The 16,373-nt window shown below is 35.6% G+C and overlaps 1 protein-coding gene across 1 annotated transcript in view; it reads left to right on the top strand.

The window, feature by feature from the left end:
* EYA1 (EYA transcriptional coactivator and phosphatase 1) overlaps window positions 1–16,373 on the top strand; it is a 163,573-nt gene that overhangs the window by 104,631 nt on the left and 42,569 nt on the right. The window contains exons 11-13 of the mRNA XM_027638873.1: window positions 223–409; window positions 11,883–12,022; window positions 13,190–13,273. Coding sequence (XP_027494674.1) covers window positions 223–409; window positions 11,883–12,022; window positions 13,190–13,273 — 411 coding nt within the window. The remainder of the gene's footprint in view (window positions 1–222; window positions 410–11,882; window positions 12,023–13,189; window positions 13,274–16,373) is intronic.

Below are 16,373 nucleotides of genomic sequence, written 5' to 3'. Positions count from 1 at the left end.
ACATCTTCAGCAGTGTGTCTAATTAACTACTTGTATGAGAAGACATTCTAAATTATATGCAATTTAGATATTGTTTAACTGTCTCGCAGTTTTAGGTCCTATAGCGTGTAGTCCAGGAAGCATATGTGCTCAGTCTGACATGTGTTTGTGGTTATATTTTGGAATTTATACTAAAAAGTAGCAAAACTTTGATGGACTATTCATTTGCTTTTTGTCTTGCAGGAATATCCCTCTTATCCCAGTTTTGGCCAGGGCCAATATGCACAATATTATAATAGCTCACCATATCCTTCACATTACATGACAAACACCAACACTAGCCCTACGACACCCTCCACAAACGCAACATACCAGCTTCAGGAACCACCATCTGGCATCACCAGTCAAGCGGTTACAGATCCTGCAGCAGGTAATTACATGGATTTTATTGTCCCTATGAGGCACGTTTTTGTAAGTTGAAAGGGGATTGAGTTGGATTTTTTTTTTGTGTAGTTGTTGATTTTTGTTTTATTATTTCTTAATCCTGAGCCTGTGGCACGTCTTGTACAGATTCTAACAGAAAATAGACTGAAGAAAAAAGAGGATCAGTAAAAGTTTTAAAGCTTGTGCAAAATAAAATTTGTTTGCATTTATTTGTAAAGTGCATGTGTTAAAAATTGCAGGGTATGGACAAGTCTTTACACTAAACCAGAACCTTATGTTTTTAAGCTCTGTCTTCATTGAGATAAACTCCTTTGATTTTTCTAAGACTGAAATCAAGAGGTCTTCAGACCATAGCCCAACTGTCCACTTGAAAGAGAATTTTGTGGTTTTTTACTTTTAAGAGGACATAATAGTGCTTGTAATGGGGAGTTGAAATTGCACAAGTGTTTCCATTTTAAGAAAAGATTTTCAGTGACTTATCAATTTTCCCAGTTATTTTAACTTTCTTGTTGGAATTTGGCAGTCCTGTGCTAGTTGAGATATTTTTTGAACATTTATTTCAAACTACTCCAGCTGTTTTTGGAAATGAGGGGTGAAAAATACTTTTCACATTATTGAAAAAAATAATAATCCATTTTTTTTAGCAGTTCAAGCATGTCAGTACTTAGTAGATGGCAGAAGTTTGAAATCTGTCAGACAGAAATTCCAGGGTTGCAGATGTTTCTCAGTAATGCAGTGAGAAGCAGCTATGATTTGCAATGGTATCAGGTGATTTTGTTTTGGAGGGGGGATTTTTTGGGGGAAGTTGTTTTTAGTTTTCCTGAAGTATTTGATGGGACTAATCTTCCATGTGCACTGCAAGCTTTTAGTATAATTTCCTAGGCTTGCAGCAAATTTGCTTTTCTGCATGAGTGTGTACCTGAAGAAAGTGTATTCAGTTTTGTCTTGTTTGAGGCATTTGCTGAAAGTAAATAGGGAGGAAGATATAGATGATGTATGCGTTTATATACACAAGGTTGCATATGTATGCAATGTATTTGAGAAAGGAATCTTTCTAAATATATGAATGCATGTTGGAGTCTAGGACATTTAGAATATGTGGATATATGTTGGTGACTTCTTAATTACCCTGCCTTTCACTTTTTAGAAATTTTTCACTTTTGTTTTCTTGTGGGTTTATTTGCTTCTCTTTTTGAGTTGGAAGCAGTTAAGTTCCTCTTAGCCCAAAACCCAAATGTGATCAAGTTTTAGCTTTTATCAAGATATTGAAATTGAATTGTTATATCATCTGGGTCCTGATCTTTTGCAAAATCTTTACATGTATCCCTAAAAGCAATAGTAAATGCATAAACAACAAGAGGAGTTATATTTTTCCCAAGCTCAAACTTACTGGCTTAAAGGCTGTCTTCCTATTTAAATAGTTTTCTTTACTCTGTAAGCCTGGACAGAACTTTGTTATCAGTTCCTTTTTAAGAGGTCTTTTTTTCCCCTCCCTCAAATCCTCTACACTCTTGTTATGAAAGTTTTGTCTAAAAATTTTAAAGAATTTTTTTTTTTAGTTTTCTTATGGATGAATCCTGCACCAAATCCATTTTCTAGTTTGTGCTTTCACGTGTTGAAAGTATATCCATGGGTGCCCTACCACTGCTTGCTTAGCCCTTCCTTGGTCATGGGCACACCTCCTCTAGCATTGCTGGGACTGCCATCTCTTTTCCCAAGACATTAAAGATTTAACAATTCTGAAAAGTTCCTTTTAAAGGCTTGCAAATAACAGCTCTTAGGGTTTTCATGGGTTGACTACCTGTACTAGAGGCAGGGGCACATTTAGGAACGTGCATGCTGTGGACCACTCTATCAGGAGGAGCTAATGAAAGCCATCTTTCTGTTCTCCTTCATCAACGGGGTTGCAGTCAGCAGAAGGTATAGGGCTAGACCCAGATTTTTCCATTTTTCTTTATGCAGTTGTTGTCTTTATGCATTTAAGTTAGGATTCAGCCTATTTAGGCTCCTTCTGTTTTGAGTGGTGAGAGATGAATACCTCTGTTTAGAGTTCAGTTTAACTACAGTCTTAATCCTGAGGTGCCAAAGCATCTCCGCTGGTACGAGAGGAGTTTAAGGTGGCTATCAGTGATGGGCTCCTAAGGAACCCAGTGTTCCTAAGGAAATGAGTATTGGATTCCTAAGGAAAAATTAGGTCAGAACCTTTTGCTGCCTCACAAACCTTCAACTCTTTGAAGAACCCCTTGCAAGAAGGAAAGAAAAGACCAGTCAGTGAATCCAGTGCCGTTCTTGCCATTTCCCCTTGGACAGTGTAAATGGTTTTACTTTTTTCCTTGCTGAGGCTTATTGCAAAGCCTCAGTTGAACTCATACAGAGTCTGCTCAAAAGACAAACCAAGGCTGGGGCCAAAGAAAAGAGAGATCAACATGGAGGAGGGTGGTTCTGGTGGACTGAGGACAAGTGAAAGGTGTATTCGGCAGAAGGAAATTCATAGTTGGGTTAAAAAACACAGAACAAAGGGGCAAAACAAGAAATTTTAATTGCATTTAGTCAAATTTCTGCAGACTGTTTTGCCACATCTGGTTAAGTTAGGCTGCTAATCCTCTACCACAATTGGAATGCTTCATATAAGGAATGGTGGGGGGCAGTGGAGAGCTATCACATATAGTAGGATGGAATCCAGCTGCTGAATCGCAGCCATCCTACACGTCTTCTATATTTAAAAAAAAAACATGTAATCTGTGTGGTTATGAACTATGCCAGGACAAGCACAGAACAGCCTTCAGACTTTACAGAGGCACCAGAATAATTTGACATACATAGGTGGTTCCTATGAAAATGGGCCAGTAAGCGAAACAGAAGAGTCTGGTAAGAAATATGTGAAAGAGAGAAAACAATTATGTGCTCTTGTGACATTTTTAGTATAGTTTTGCAGACTCAGAAAGCTCAGACAATTTCACTTGAAATACGTTTAATTCCTTGTCCAAATACAAAATAATCCTATGGTTTCCCTCAGTTCCTAGCTAAATATGAAAGTTTTTGCCATGCAATCCAGGACATCCAGGGATTCTTACAGAAGAACCTGAGATTTTCCATGCTCAATGTTTCTTCTTTCTCTTCCCTTGTGTATTTGAAAAATTTCTTGTACCAATCATTTGATTGCACAGAGGTTTATAGTTCTTGTTCCATAAATCAGACATACAAATTAGTGTTATTTTCTTGTGAACAGAAGGTTGCATTTTTCTGACATAAATCAGAAAATTGTTAAGCAAAACAATCTCAGTTGGCCATTTCAAATTTTTAATGTGTTCTCTGATTCAAATTTCATTGGAAATTTTGTTCTAGTTCAAAAGGAAGGATTTTCTAAGGTTTGTTGTTTTGGGGGTTTTTTTCCACCTGTAAAACTTTTTTGCAGAAGAAAATACTTTTCATCAGAATGGCAATAGAATATTAATTTCCTTCTGGGATGAGCTTTCAGTCCATACATGAGTAGATTATCCCAGGTGATTTTTTGTCTAAGCCATAGTATCTAATGGAAGTAATAATAATTAAAATTATAAAAAAGAATAGAAGTAGACAAATGAGCAGACATTCACTCTCCCTTCCAATATTCACATTCATTGAAATAAGTTCAGGGTGGAAAAAAAAGAGGTATTTCTTTATGTTTCATATAAGTAAGCTGTGCAGCTCTTTGCTTCAGGATGTTGTGAATACAAAATGTTTATGCCAGTTCAGGCATTGCTTCGACAAACTCAGAGATTAGATTTACACAGACACCAATGTCAATTCAGGAAATTCTTGATGCAGAAAAATCACAGGAGACAGTGGATGAATTAGAGCTGTGTCTATCCTTTTTATGCTTTCTCCCTTAGTTTCATGCTGTTTGCCCATGTTGAAACTTACCCTGGACAGATGGAGTTTTGACCCCATCCATTATGCCTACCCTGATGTTCTAAAATACTTAAGATTCATAACATGTATTTCTAAGAGTTAATGTAGAAGAAGACTACCTTTTCTAGAGCTTTAATAATTTTCTCTTGCAATATTTCAATTCTATCATCACAGCTGCTAACAAAAAATTCTCTCTTTGTGCAGGGTTTTTCTCATAAATTCAGTCAGAAAAGTTGAATTTATCCCTCTATTTCATATGATACTGTATTTGTAATTTATTAAACAGTGTTTCTTGCAAGAGAGACTTGCATTGTTCTTGAGATTTGATCTCTTTCAGTTTTCTTGGTTTCTGTAATAAGTATGTTTAATATATTACTGGAAGGTTTGGGGATTTTTTATATTACTCACATACTTCACAATGCAGAATAAAAACCCCACAAGGGTTTTTAAGGGAGTGTACCAGCCAACAAAACTTGTTCTCAGCCATGGGTCACCATTTTGCTCTTAGAAACTAAATTTTTTTTCCTTGAACACTATATTACATTTAGTATTGCAAAAGGGAAAGCATCTTTTACAGTTTCTCCTTATCATATTTCATAACAATAAATTAGAGACATGAAAATGAAACAGAGCAAACAGACTATATAGACAACTTTTCACTAATATTGTATGAAAACAAATGCTGTTATATTTGCAGTAAATTTCTGGTATTCTAATGTTTGTTGTTTTTCATAAATAAAAATGAAGAATAAATCTAGAAGACTCCATAAAAACAGGAAGAGGATTGGATGCAATAATGAATGGCAAAGTACAGCACTGGTTTTGCTTTTCTGATAATGTTTGTTCTCCTGTTTTTACATTTAGAATGTAAAACTTTGACTCTTTGGCATTGCATCCAACAATATATAGTCTGACCCACTGTCACAAAATATATTGAGTCTAAGAACTTGATGCACTTTTCAGTAGACTCTTTTAAACAGATAAATAGGATGTTCATCATTGGTTTTGCTGGGATTAAAATTGACAACGATTTTAAATTATTTGAAAACAAAACTAATGAGTAAGGAAGAAATAACAGGTATTACTGGCCCATTATAGGATTTTTTCTTCAATACAGAAAGTTGGAGAAAAAAAATCTGGACCATTTCAGGGCTTGTTGGTATAGTTGTTGTCATCCACAGTTTATATATACTGTTATATATGATATACTGTTATTATAATACTTTGTCATTTTTTTGAGTATACAATGCTAAATCAAAAAGTCAACCAAGCCTTGAAATAAATTGGCATTTTTGCCAATATTTTTAATAGACTATTGAGAGTATCTGTCAAGTTTATAATAATATGCTCTTAGTCCTCAATATACAAACTTAATTTTTAAAGTGAAGATTTTGATGGTTTTCAAAACAACAGTAAAGAAACATTTCTATGATCCTACCAGCAGGCATTATTGTATTTCTTGCAATACTTATTTAGAACTCTTACTTACTACTAGTATAGTACTACTTTTTTTTATAGAGAAGTAAAAAAAAAAAAAAAATCCACAAACGCATATGTGATTCTGCTGCATTATTTAATCCTGGTCCAGGTTTATGTAAGTAGAATAAGTTTGTATAAATGCTCATGAAATTTGTGTTTAGTTTTATTTATGCAAAAGTAAACTTTAAGTATGCAAAAGTAAGAAAATCATAGCATGAGACTGACTTATTCAAATTACCCAAATTTTGTATTTTTGTTCTGGTATACAGGAGTTGAAATAACATTGGCCTAAGGATTTAGGTACTTTATTCAAAATTAAGTGTAAGATTTGATGGCAAGCCATTAATCTTGGCACAATCTAAATGGAAAATATTTGTACATACCTACTTACAGAGATATTTGACTATACTAACTATTCTAGACCCATGTCATCTATGTAATTTACATTGTGACATGAGATATGATTACTTTGATAATGTATGTTTACTCTTTTTTGCATACCTTTTCAGTGTAGTAAGGAAAAATCTGACAAAATTTGCAATGCCTTTGTCAACAGCAAAAGCTTTACCCATACACTCACCAGTTGGATTTACCTAGAGAGAGACCTGATTTGGGATTTCTGGGATAGCCAGTTTTCCCTAGATTTGTCATTTGATACTACTGCTGTACAGTGAAATCAGCAGTAAAAAAATACACCAATTACTTAGGGGGGATTTCCATAACAAACAGAAATGAATTACAGAATATGATGTTGCAAAAGCTATCTTTGTGGCTGTACTGCCTATTCATAAGCAAAGTTGGGTTTTTTTAGTGAGATGTTGGAAAATTGTTCTGTGTAACAAAACCATCAAAACTGCCCACAGTGATGTATAACAAGGAAATATATGCTCATGAACTGTTATGTCAAGTTGCAATAATACAGTGCTTTGAAGCATAGGGGAAAGTCTGCTACAGTATGGTTTATGTATTTTAGTTAAACCAGAATGTAAACATATTTTATTCCTCACAGTTATGTGTAGTTTTAATCTGGCTTGGTGTGACTGTATACTACAGGGGTTACTACTAGGTCAGGAGCAGGGGAGTACCAGTCACACCTGGAAAATAAGACATTTATAGAATCTGGGTTTAAAATGGTTTTTTTTCTGACTAACTAGAGAAGTCAATGTAGGGTCTATTACACTTATCCAAGGTTTGCAAGAGAGAACTCTGAGTGTGTGAAACAGAAACAAGCTGTAACATTTAATGTCTACCTGGGGCAGAGTGCAGAGAGTTGCTATAGCAGGAAGATCTAAAATGATGTGTATGTTCACGGATGCAGAAGAGTAACTATTCCTGCATTATTAATATAATTTTGTGAAAGCATATGCAACACACAGGAATGACTCTAGTGCTTCAGACTGATGGATCAACAACCTCCATGCCCTGCTGCTTCACAGGCCATCAGCAGACGCCTCAGGAGCAGTGAGAACAGGCTAAACTTGTGTCAGACTTGCCCTAAGCACTTTTCCAGATTCTGTATATTTTTGTCTCAGGGGATTTCCAGAGCTGCTGTTGTTTGTATGTTTAGGATGTGCTTGCATTAGCATTTTAATTTGGAGTAAGGTCTGTTTTGATATGGAGCTTTGGTTCAGCAAAGAGGTCCTAGCGCACCCAGCTGGAGTCCTTCCAGTCAAAGCTAACCTGGAAGGTGTCCTCCAGAACAGCTCCTAATTCCTCCAGCCCCTATTGAGGATTCTTAGGAGACTAGATGAGGCTGGACCTGATCAGGCTGCACTGAAATGACCTCCCAGGAACAGGCAGTGGAGCCTGGTGATGTTGGCACCACTTGTCTGGTCCCAGAGACCCAGCCTGCTAATGCAGTGTGGCTGTAGCACCCCTGAATGCTTCACTTCGAGGGATGTCTTCAGCCTTCTCTTGAGCCCTTGTAATCTTTTGGGAGCATAGCATGGGGTTTTTTTGGCAAAAGTGCCACAAATCTCCTAGATTTTATGTGAACTCCTTGTATTTAACCTGGCTGCTGCCAACTCCTTTTTGTGATCTTGCTTTAGCGTTGGATAGGCAGTAGAGACCTAATCCTCACCCCTTTCTCCGCTCATGATTTTGTGAAGGGTAGGGTTTTCTCCTGTGCTTACCTGTGTTTGTGGTGCTCAGGAACAGGATAAAATTAAATTCAGTGCTTTAGAAGCATACTCATTTCACTTGGCTAATATTAAAATATGCTGGTACCATGAAGTCAGCTGAAGTTGAACAAATTACCTTTTGCTACCAATGATTGTAGAATAATGAGTGTGATGATAACATGGTTTGTGGCCCTGTAACTTGACTTCAGCAAGTCTTTTCTACCCTGGCAGTTAAATTTTTTCACTTAACAATCTTATAAGCGAACTAGGCTAAAATAGTCTGGCAGAAACTACAGCAGAACGATATAAAGCTGTTTAAGAAATTGTGTCCAGAGAGAAGTCAGTGAGAGCTCACTGTTAAAATAGAAGGATGGCTACAGAGCATTCCTCAGTGTCTGCCTTTGGCCTAGCACCATACCACATTTTCATTAATCATTTAGATGACGGAATAGAATGTGTTTGCCTATTAAATATGTAGATGACACCATGCTGAGAGGGGCTGTGAGTTCTTTGGAGATGGGATGAGAACTCAAAAAATGGAGATGTGATCTGAATAGGAGCAGGTGTGAGGTATACATTTAGGCAGGAATGATGAACTGCACAAATGTGGGATGGGGAATGTTGGCAGCTCCTTCCAGGCTCTACCTTTCCCTGCAGACTGCTTTCAGTACTCCAGATATTAGTGGCACATGGAGTACCCTCAGCCGCTGTTGTTTTTCTTGCTCCAGAATTTGTCAGGGCTTGGGCTAGCCGAGGCTCAGGGCTCAGCTGGACGCTGTATTCTTTAACTGTGTTTCCTTATGAGGACCTGAGAGCAACCATTGGACAATGAGCTGGTAACCCAGCCATGCACACGGAGGCTACTCTGTCCAACAGCCCTAATTCGAATAGTGAATGCTATGGTTTCCCTTTACACACATGGAATAAGTTTCTTGCACACAATGTCATCTTTTTCCCCCCTGTTGGTTACAGCCATCTGTCACACTGTAACACAGTGGTGCCCTGAGTAGACTCAGAAGCTCCAAGTATTAGCAATGGCTTATTCGATTCATGTGCAAGGTTTGGCCACGTCTTTGAGAAACAACCAGTTCAGTGTCACTTCCTCCTCAGAAGATGATATAGGAATCCTGAATGTAACATTTATTGGAAATATTGCAGAAAAATCCTTCCAACTGGTGCCCAGGGGAGGGTAGCCTGTGGGACATTCAGGAAATCAAGCTTTGCTTGATTTTGCTTTGCATTATTGTACCCAGTTTGGAGAGTCTATAGAGAGTGATAATCAGAGCCTGGAAAAGAGGATTGTCAGGGAAGGCCTAACCTAACAACAAAGGGATCTGTGAACAGTCTTCAAATGCATGCAAATACAAGGAAGGGAATAATCTTTCCCACTCTTTCAGAGATTCAATTTATATTGTTGTAATGAATGCTGAAGTTGAATGTTCTAATGGCACCGCTGTCAAAGCAGCAGAGTAAATTTCCTGGAGAGATCTGTAAGAGCAAGATAGACAAATCTTTCTTGGGAACGATGCAGGTACAGTGGTTCCAAGAAGGGTGGGTTGAAGTCTGCCCAGCCCACTTTGGGGTCCTGAGGTAGGGTTGGGAGTCTTTCTATCAGGTGCTGATGCATCCAGATTACCTGTGAAAGGGAACTGGAAATGAACCCCCACCCAAACTTGCAGCCCTGTGTTGAAATTTTGAATGCAGTATTTTTAAGTGAAAGGCGATCACAAAGATAGAGAGCTGGATGGCTCTTACAAACAGACTTTCTTCCCTGCCCTCACCATGCTCTGCTCTGCATGCTCACTCATTTAGGTTTGCTCCGGTTCATTTGTCATGAAGTTTTGGTTATACTCTTTCCGTGCTGTTTCCTATTTTACTTAGTATTATTGTTACTAATGCAGTTCTAATACTGAAAAATTTTTAGTCACAGCACTGTGAGAATAATTTTTAGTCTATGAGAATAATTTTTAAAAATGGAAACTGAAGCCATACTCATAAAAACATTGTCAGAGGCCAAGAGCAGCCCTAATTTAAATTAGTCAATAGGAAATGCAATTTTTCATTACATCTAAATTTTAGAGCACATATTTAGAACATTATTGACCAGTATGCCTGTTGAAGAAATTCTGGTTTATTTTACTGTGTTATAATTTATCTCAAGGTTTCTGTGCATTGCTTTCTTTCTTTTTCCTTTTTATTAAAGATTGCAATAATAAAAATTGTGTATAGCAGACAAATTGATTGGAAAAATTTGTACTAGTTGAGTTATGTTTTCTTATTTTTGGCTAAATACAGTAGGTGAAAGAGCAGCCAGCATTCAAAATTTAACTAGTTTAAATATTCTGAAGTGTACATGGTCATAGGAAAAATATATATTATTGGAACATTTATGTTCTTCAATATTTAAACCTCTGTCTTTAGTTATGTAGACTTTCATGGCTGAATGATTTTTATTGTTTGACACATACACAGAATCACTCTTTTAGTATAGGTTTAGTGTCTTTTGAAGATTCTGTGTTTAACACTGAGTTACATTTTTACTTGTTGTTCTGCTTTGTTTAATGTAGCCTGAAATACTTAGGTAAATTTATAGTGTGAAATATATAAGATATGCCAATTTTCAATAAGGACAGATTTGAAAGCTGAGCATGAGAATTTCAAGACTGTTTCCTTTCATTCAGCACAAGCAACTTTTATTATTTTGAGTAATTGTACATATGTGGTGTTACACAGATGTCCAGAGTCTCCTCCTTAATCTAACCTTTGACCTCAACAGGATGTTTTCCTAGGAGAAAGAATCACTTGTGTGAGAATTATACCTGTCTGTTCAAGCTGGAATGCCATGGGCTAGGCTGATTAAAATGAAAATACAAATACTCATATCTACTGAACTCTAAAGAGTAGTTGATGTTAACTGAGAAGTAAAATTTATAAAAAAATTTTCATCTGCCTTCACTAAAAGAGTGTTTTTAGGAAAAAAAAATTCATGAGGACTGTCAAAATATATTTGTGAACTTCAGACTATGAAAGGGAGTCTTTAAAAGAGATTTTAAAATGTTTTGTTGCATTCCTGAGGATTATGGTACTTCTAAATAAATTAATAGGAAGGATAATTGATGCTAGGTGTCTGGTTTATTAATGTACAAACACTTCACTGTTTTCAGAAGAACTAGCATGTTTTCAGAAAAACTTTGTTGTTCTTACATACATAAATCATCATTCTTTTTTCACATGTTCAACAACAGTAAATACCCTTCAAATAAACATTGCTGAAGCCTAATAATTAGCATACAATACTGTTTGTATAGAATTACATCCTATCTTGAAGATACTCATTGGAAAAGTTCAATGTTGAGCAGGCCTTTGAAAAATACTATACATTTAATCTTCGTAGTTGATGCATATTCAAAACTGATTAATTTAAATTACCATGGGAAAATAAATACTCTGTTTTATGCCATAATTAGAAATAATTCTATTCTTCTGCCTTACGTGTAGCAATATAAAAGAAAAGTGTCTGCCATCAGGCAATTTGGAAAATTTTTCAAAATCTATTTTTTTTTTTCACACTTAGATGTTTTTTACTTACCAGTAACCATCGTAGTTATTTTAAATCATGTTTGAAACTTAGAGTTAAATCAATGTTCTTTTATAAAGAGTTGGCATCCCTTAAAATTGTTCGTTTAGAATTTAATCTTCTAATATTTGCAGGAATTATTATCTTTTTTTACTTAGTCCTTTCTTATGTGTTTACTGAAATAATTTATCACTCTGTTTTTTCATATAACTTGAGCTAGATTGAATTAATTTATGTATCAATATTACTACTTGTCATTGTAAATTTAAATATTTTAGTTAGGACTGTTTAAGTGAACCTACGGGTTTTAGTGTCACACATAAAAAGCAAGTAAGTTGAACATTTTGAAGTTTGAACTGAAAGGTAAAAATGTCCTTTCTTTACTACAACAGAATACAGTACAATCCACAGTCCATCAACCCCCATTAAAGATTCAGATTCAGATAGATTGCGTCGTAGTTCAGATGGGAAATCACGTGGACGTGGTAGAAGAAACAATAATCCTTCACCACCACCTGACTCTGATCTAGAGGTACATTATGTTAAATGTCTTTTGCCTGTTACAGACTTTATTTTTATCATTATTTTGCACAGAGAAATATTATTTACACATCAAAAATAAAGTGGCATTGAAGCTCCCTTTTTTTTCCTAACAGTGTTTTAATAGAAGATAGGATTTTTCTTCTAAAGAACCTTCTTCAGGAAGAGCTCTTACTTTCTCTGAAAAATATTGTGTGTTTCTTTCTCCTTTTGATTAAAACAAAGCAAACAAACAATTGGGGAAAAAAAAAAGAAAAAAAAAAAAAAGAAAACTTTTCCAAAGGCAAAGAAAGGTTTACATTTGGACAGGAGACACTTCTAGCACAATAGTGGGTTTTGTTCTCTCATGCTATGTCCACATTCCTCCCAGTGGCCCATGGTTTGTACTGAGAACACATCTCCAATGACACACCACAGCTATGAGTGTCCACGCGGCATTACTTTTCCTTTCCAAAAGCTTAGTCCATTTGTCATCTTGGGAAATACAATCTCACCAGAATTTAAAATACTTATATTTGAACACTTCATTTTTCATTAAAATATCATTTTGTATGTGGTCAGAGGACGAGTTTAAAATACATATTTTCCATTGTCTGTAAGCAAAAGAATTATTTACTGACACTATAAATTTTTACATATATATGATCCAAGTTCATGATTTTCATTCTTCAGGGGCCCAAAATGCATTAGAAATTAGCATAAATTAAGGGTATTTAAGTGCTTGGCAGCAATTTGCTTTGTTTTGATTTTATACGTAATTTTCAAGAGCAGTTATATGAACCTTGTTTTCTAAGACTTACAGAATTCAAACCGTGAAGATTTCACTTATGTCAGTTTCTAATCTCACATCTGGCTTCAGAAAATACATGGTACAATCTCATTTTCTGTGTATATCTGACAATAAATATAATTCTATTCTAATAGAATAATTTTATATAATAGCAATTGTAGTAAAAAGCTAACAGATTGTATTACCACCTTCTGGAAAAAAACTCAGCTTGTTAGTTTTGAAAATAAATGGTAAGGGAAACTATGGTTTTAATATATAACCATTTCAATAAAATTTTCCCATTTGTGTGCTTACTGATTCAAATTTTAACTTTCCATGTCAAATATCAGCTTCACAGAGGAACACATTGATCTGATTCTCTTTTTACAGAGAGTATTCATTTGGGATTTGGATGAGACAATCATCATTTTCCATTCCTTGCTTACAGGGTCCTATGCTAACAGATACGGAAGGGTAAGTGTCAAGAAACTGATGGAAATTTTCAGTAATATTTTGCTGATTTGTGGTTGATACACAAGGAAGATGAGAACATTAGTTGATTTTCTAGAGGCAAACTAGTACTGGTGTTACAAGATATAAGAAAACCAAGGAGTAAAGCTGTTTCACATGTCCATTTTTTGCAGTTATGCCGCTCTTATATGCATTAAATATTTAAATAACATTGGGAGTAATACTTTGATCACTTGGCTTTTAGATACAGGTTGTCTGAAACCTGTTGATAACAAAATCTGCAAAGGTCTACCTCCCTTCAGAAACTGAAGAACTTCCAGAAGTTATTGCTAAAAAAAATTTTAGTTCTGACTGACTGGCAGTGTACTGTGCTCTGCATTGAGAAGACAAGAGGAAGAAGACTTTTGGACGCAGACAGATTAGTCTAAAATTTTTTATCTTCACTTTTTTTAATCTCCATATTGACTGATGATTTTGAAAGTCCGTTTATGAGTAAAATCTTTCTATTATGCACAGTCTGTAAATCATAACTGTCATTTGTCTACAGACTGTGGATTTTCTTGGTAATTCTCAGAAGAGAAATATGGTCTTTGGTGAATAAGAACAGTTTTTTGCCCTGTACTCAGCTGAGTGAAGGGTAAATCTACCTCTGATTTAGTCTGTGCTGTAGTCGGGTTCTGAATTTCTCTCAATAGATTTTAGCATTATAAAAATCTAAAGCAGTATTATTTTGCAACCTCTCTTGTTTGTTCAGATGAGGTGTGTTTTCAGAAAAGTTTACTGGGATATCAGCTTACCTGTTTCAGGAATATAATTAGTGTTTTCATTATATGACAGAAAAAGCAAGTTAATTTGGCAGCCTGAACATAAAACACCTGTCTTGCTGGATGCTTGAAGCTGAGGAAAGTGGCTAGTATTCAGCTGCAGAGATATAAATACATATGCTGCATGGAGCTGGGTGTCTCCTCATTGCAGCTCTATCACTCTGTCTGTGGTACTGTTTACTTAAGATGCAGCTTTTGCCCAGCTGTCCCTGGTTATGTGGCATCTGCCATAATATTTCTGCATTGCTAAATGGCAACCAGTTGGCAACTGTTGATGTTGAGAGAAATGGTGGTATTAGTGCTTATGCTGTAGATAAGTATTAGATCTTTTTGGTGAGAGTTAGCAACATGCATGTCCTTGGCTCTCAGATGCCATCATGAAACTGTGCCATTCTTGCTTTGTTTTGATGTCAGAATTTCTCTTGTCTTATTGACAGGTTCAGACAACAGTTAGCAATTTCCAGATATGTTAGAGAAAGATAGCATCAAATGTTCAAAGCAAACGTGCTAAAACATGCACGTGTCATATCAAAATTGTAAGGTCTATTTGCAGCAACAGGAAGTGCACATTTTTAAAAGATGTTTCCTTGTGATTTGATTGCTGGCTTTTAAAATCAGAAATCCAGATCATAAGTCAATCTGAAAAGAAAAAAACTTTGAGGGGAATTTTTGTTCTTTTCACCTGTATTCCTTTTTTCAATCAATCCAACATCACCTTCTCTTATATTTTTGCACTGTGGTGAGGGCTAGAAATGCCCTTTTAAAATTAAATCTAAGCTGCTCACATAATCATTAAAATACAAAAGCTGGATCTTCAAACAAACAAAAATGTCCTAATTAAATAATAGGGGATTTGGCAACTTGGCTTTTAGCTCTTTTCATAATGCCTGAGTGAGTTTCATGGTGAATGACTATGAATGATGTGTGGCCTTACTGCTGAAGGGATTGATTTTCTTTTCCTTATTCTCTACCTCATTCCTCCTTACTTCTTTCTTATGCTAACCTTTTCTCTATATTCTTACTTTCTTATCCGCTTTTATTACCTGCTCTCCTTTTGCTGCTCTTTCTGCTTTTGTCCTTCAGCTTTGTTGGAACAAAATAACCCCTTTGTTTTTCAGTTTGTGCAGTCATGACAAAAACAATGGCATAAACCACTACATTTTTTTTTAAGGATTATCTGAATTTAGTGAATTTTGTGGAATGAAATGGAAGTATGAAACTACGGGAATATGATTTGTCCTTCCAGGAGAGAAGAAAAACAAAACAAAACATTTTCCTTTGCTTTTGGATATTTTTTTAATATGTACATAGAGAGATGTATTGATCAAATATAATGTTATCAGTTACTTAATTGGCACTAGGGCTGATTAAGTTCTAGAATTTTGAAAAAGTTGGAGCTCTTCTTTAGCAGCTTGGAGCAGGTGCAAATATGTCTCAGTATTGGCACTAGAAAACTGTGGCCTTTGCATACATTTCCATTCTCAGTAAAAGCAGTTATATTCAGAGGCTTAAAAGGAATTTTCCTTTAAATTATAAGTTTTTTTAATGTGGTTTAATATATTTTAGAGATTGAGAAAAGCAAAGCCTGGTTTCACTTAACCCTTCATTTGTGACCCATAGGCTTAAGTGGAAAATAAACCTTGTACCCAAAGTGAACTTTCCTGTTTTTCAGCTTCTTGTTTCTCCACAAAACAAAGAAATCAAGTGGGTAGAATTTAGAAATGACATACAGGCAATGTTTTGGCTCCAATACCACTATTCAAAACAAAAAGCCTACTTAAGCAATTTGACATTGGTATTTCTTTTCTTTAGTTGAACTGTACCTCCCTCAGAGATTTGTACCTGATTTTGACCATACCTGAAAAGGCACTCTGACTGAACCTGCAAATCCCAGGCAACAAGCAGAGATTGTTAGCTTTCCTACTCATTATGTGACACCTCACAGTAATTAGCTAGCAATTAGTGGCTTAAAATTGCAAAAGAAGGTTTGGTATGGGATTATTTTTTTAAAAACCTTATTCTAGTGCTGACTTTTTTCAAAGTTTATGGCCCCTACTGAACATTTGATGCCAGAGTTTGGTCTACTGTAATGGCTTAAAGCAAGGCTCTCGTGCTTTTTATTAGAGCGGTTGCCAGTCTGTGACTACACAGACTAATGCAGATAAGGCTTTTGCTTCTGTTAAATATGTGCGTATCCAGAGCTACAGTTTAACACAGTTTTTGTGCTAAGTGGAACTTCCTATAGAAAAAGATTATGTTTAATCAAGGAGTTTAGATTT

The sequence above is a fragment of the Corapipo altera genome, unplaced genomic scaffold (assembly GCF_003945725.1).
Source record: "Corapipo altera isolate COAL_440 unplaced genomic scaffold, ASM394572v1 49, whole genome shotgun sequence".
Taxonomy (NCBI): domain Eukaryota; kingdom Metazoa; phylum Chordata; class Aves; order Passeriformes; family Pipridae; genus Corapipo; species Corapipo altera.
This window is presented reverse-complemented; position numbering and strand designations above follow the sequence as displayed.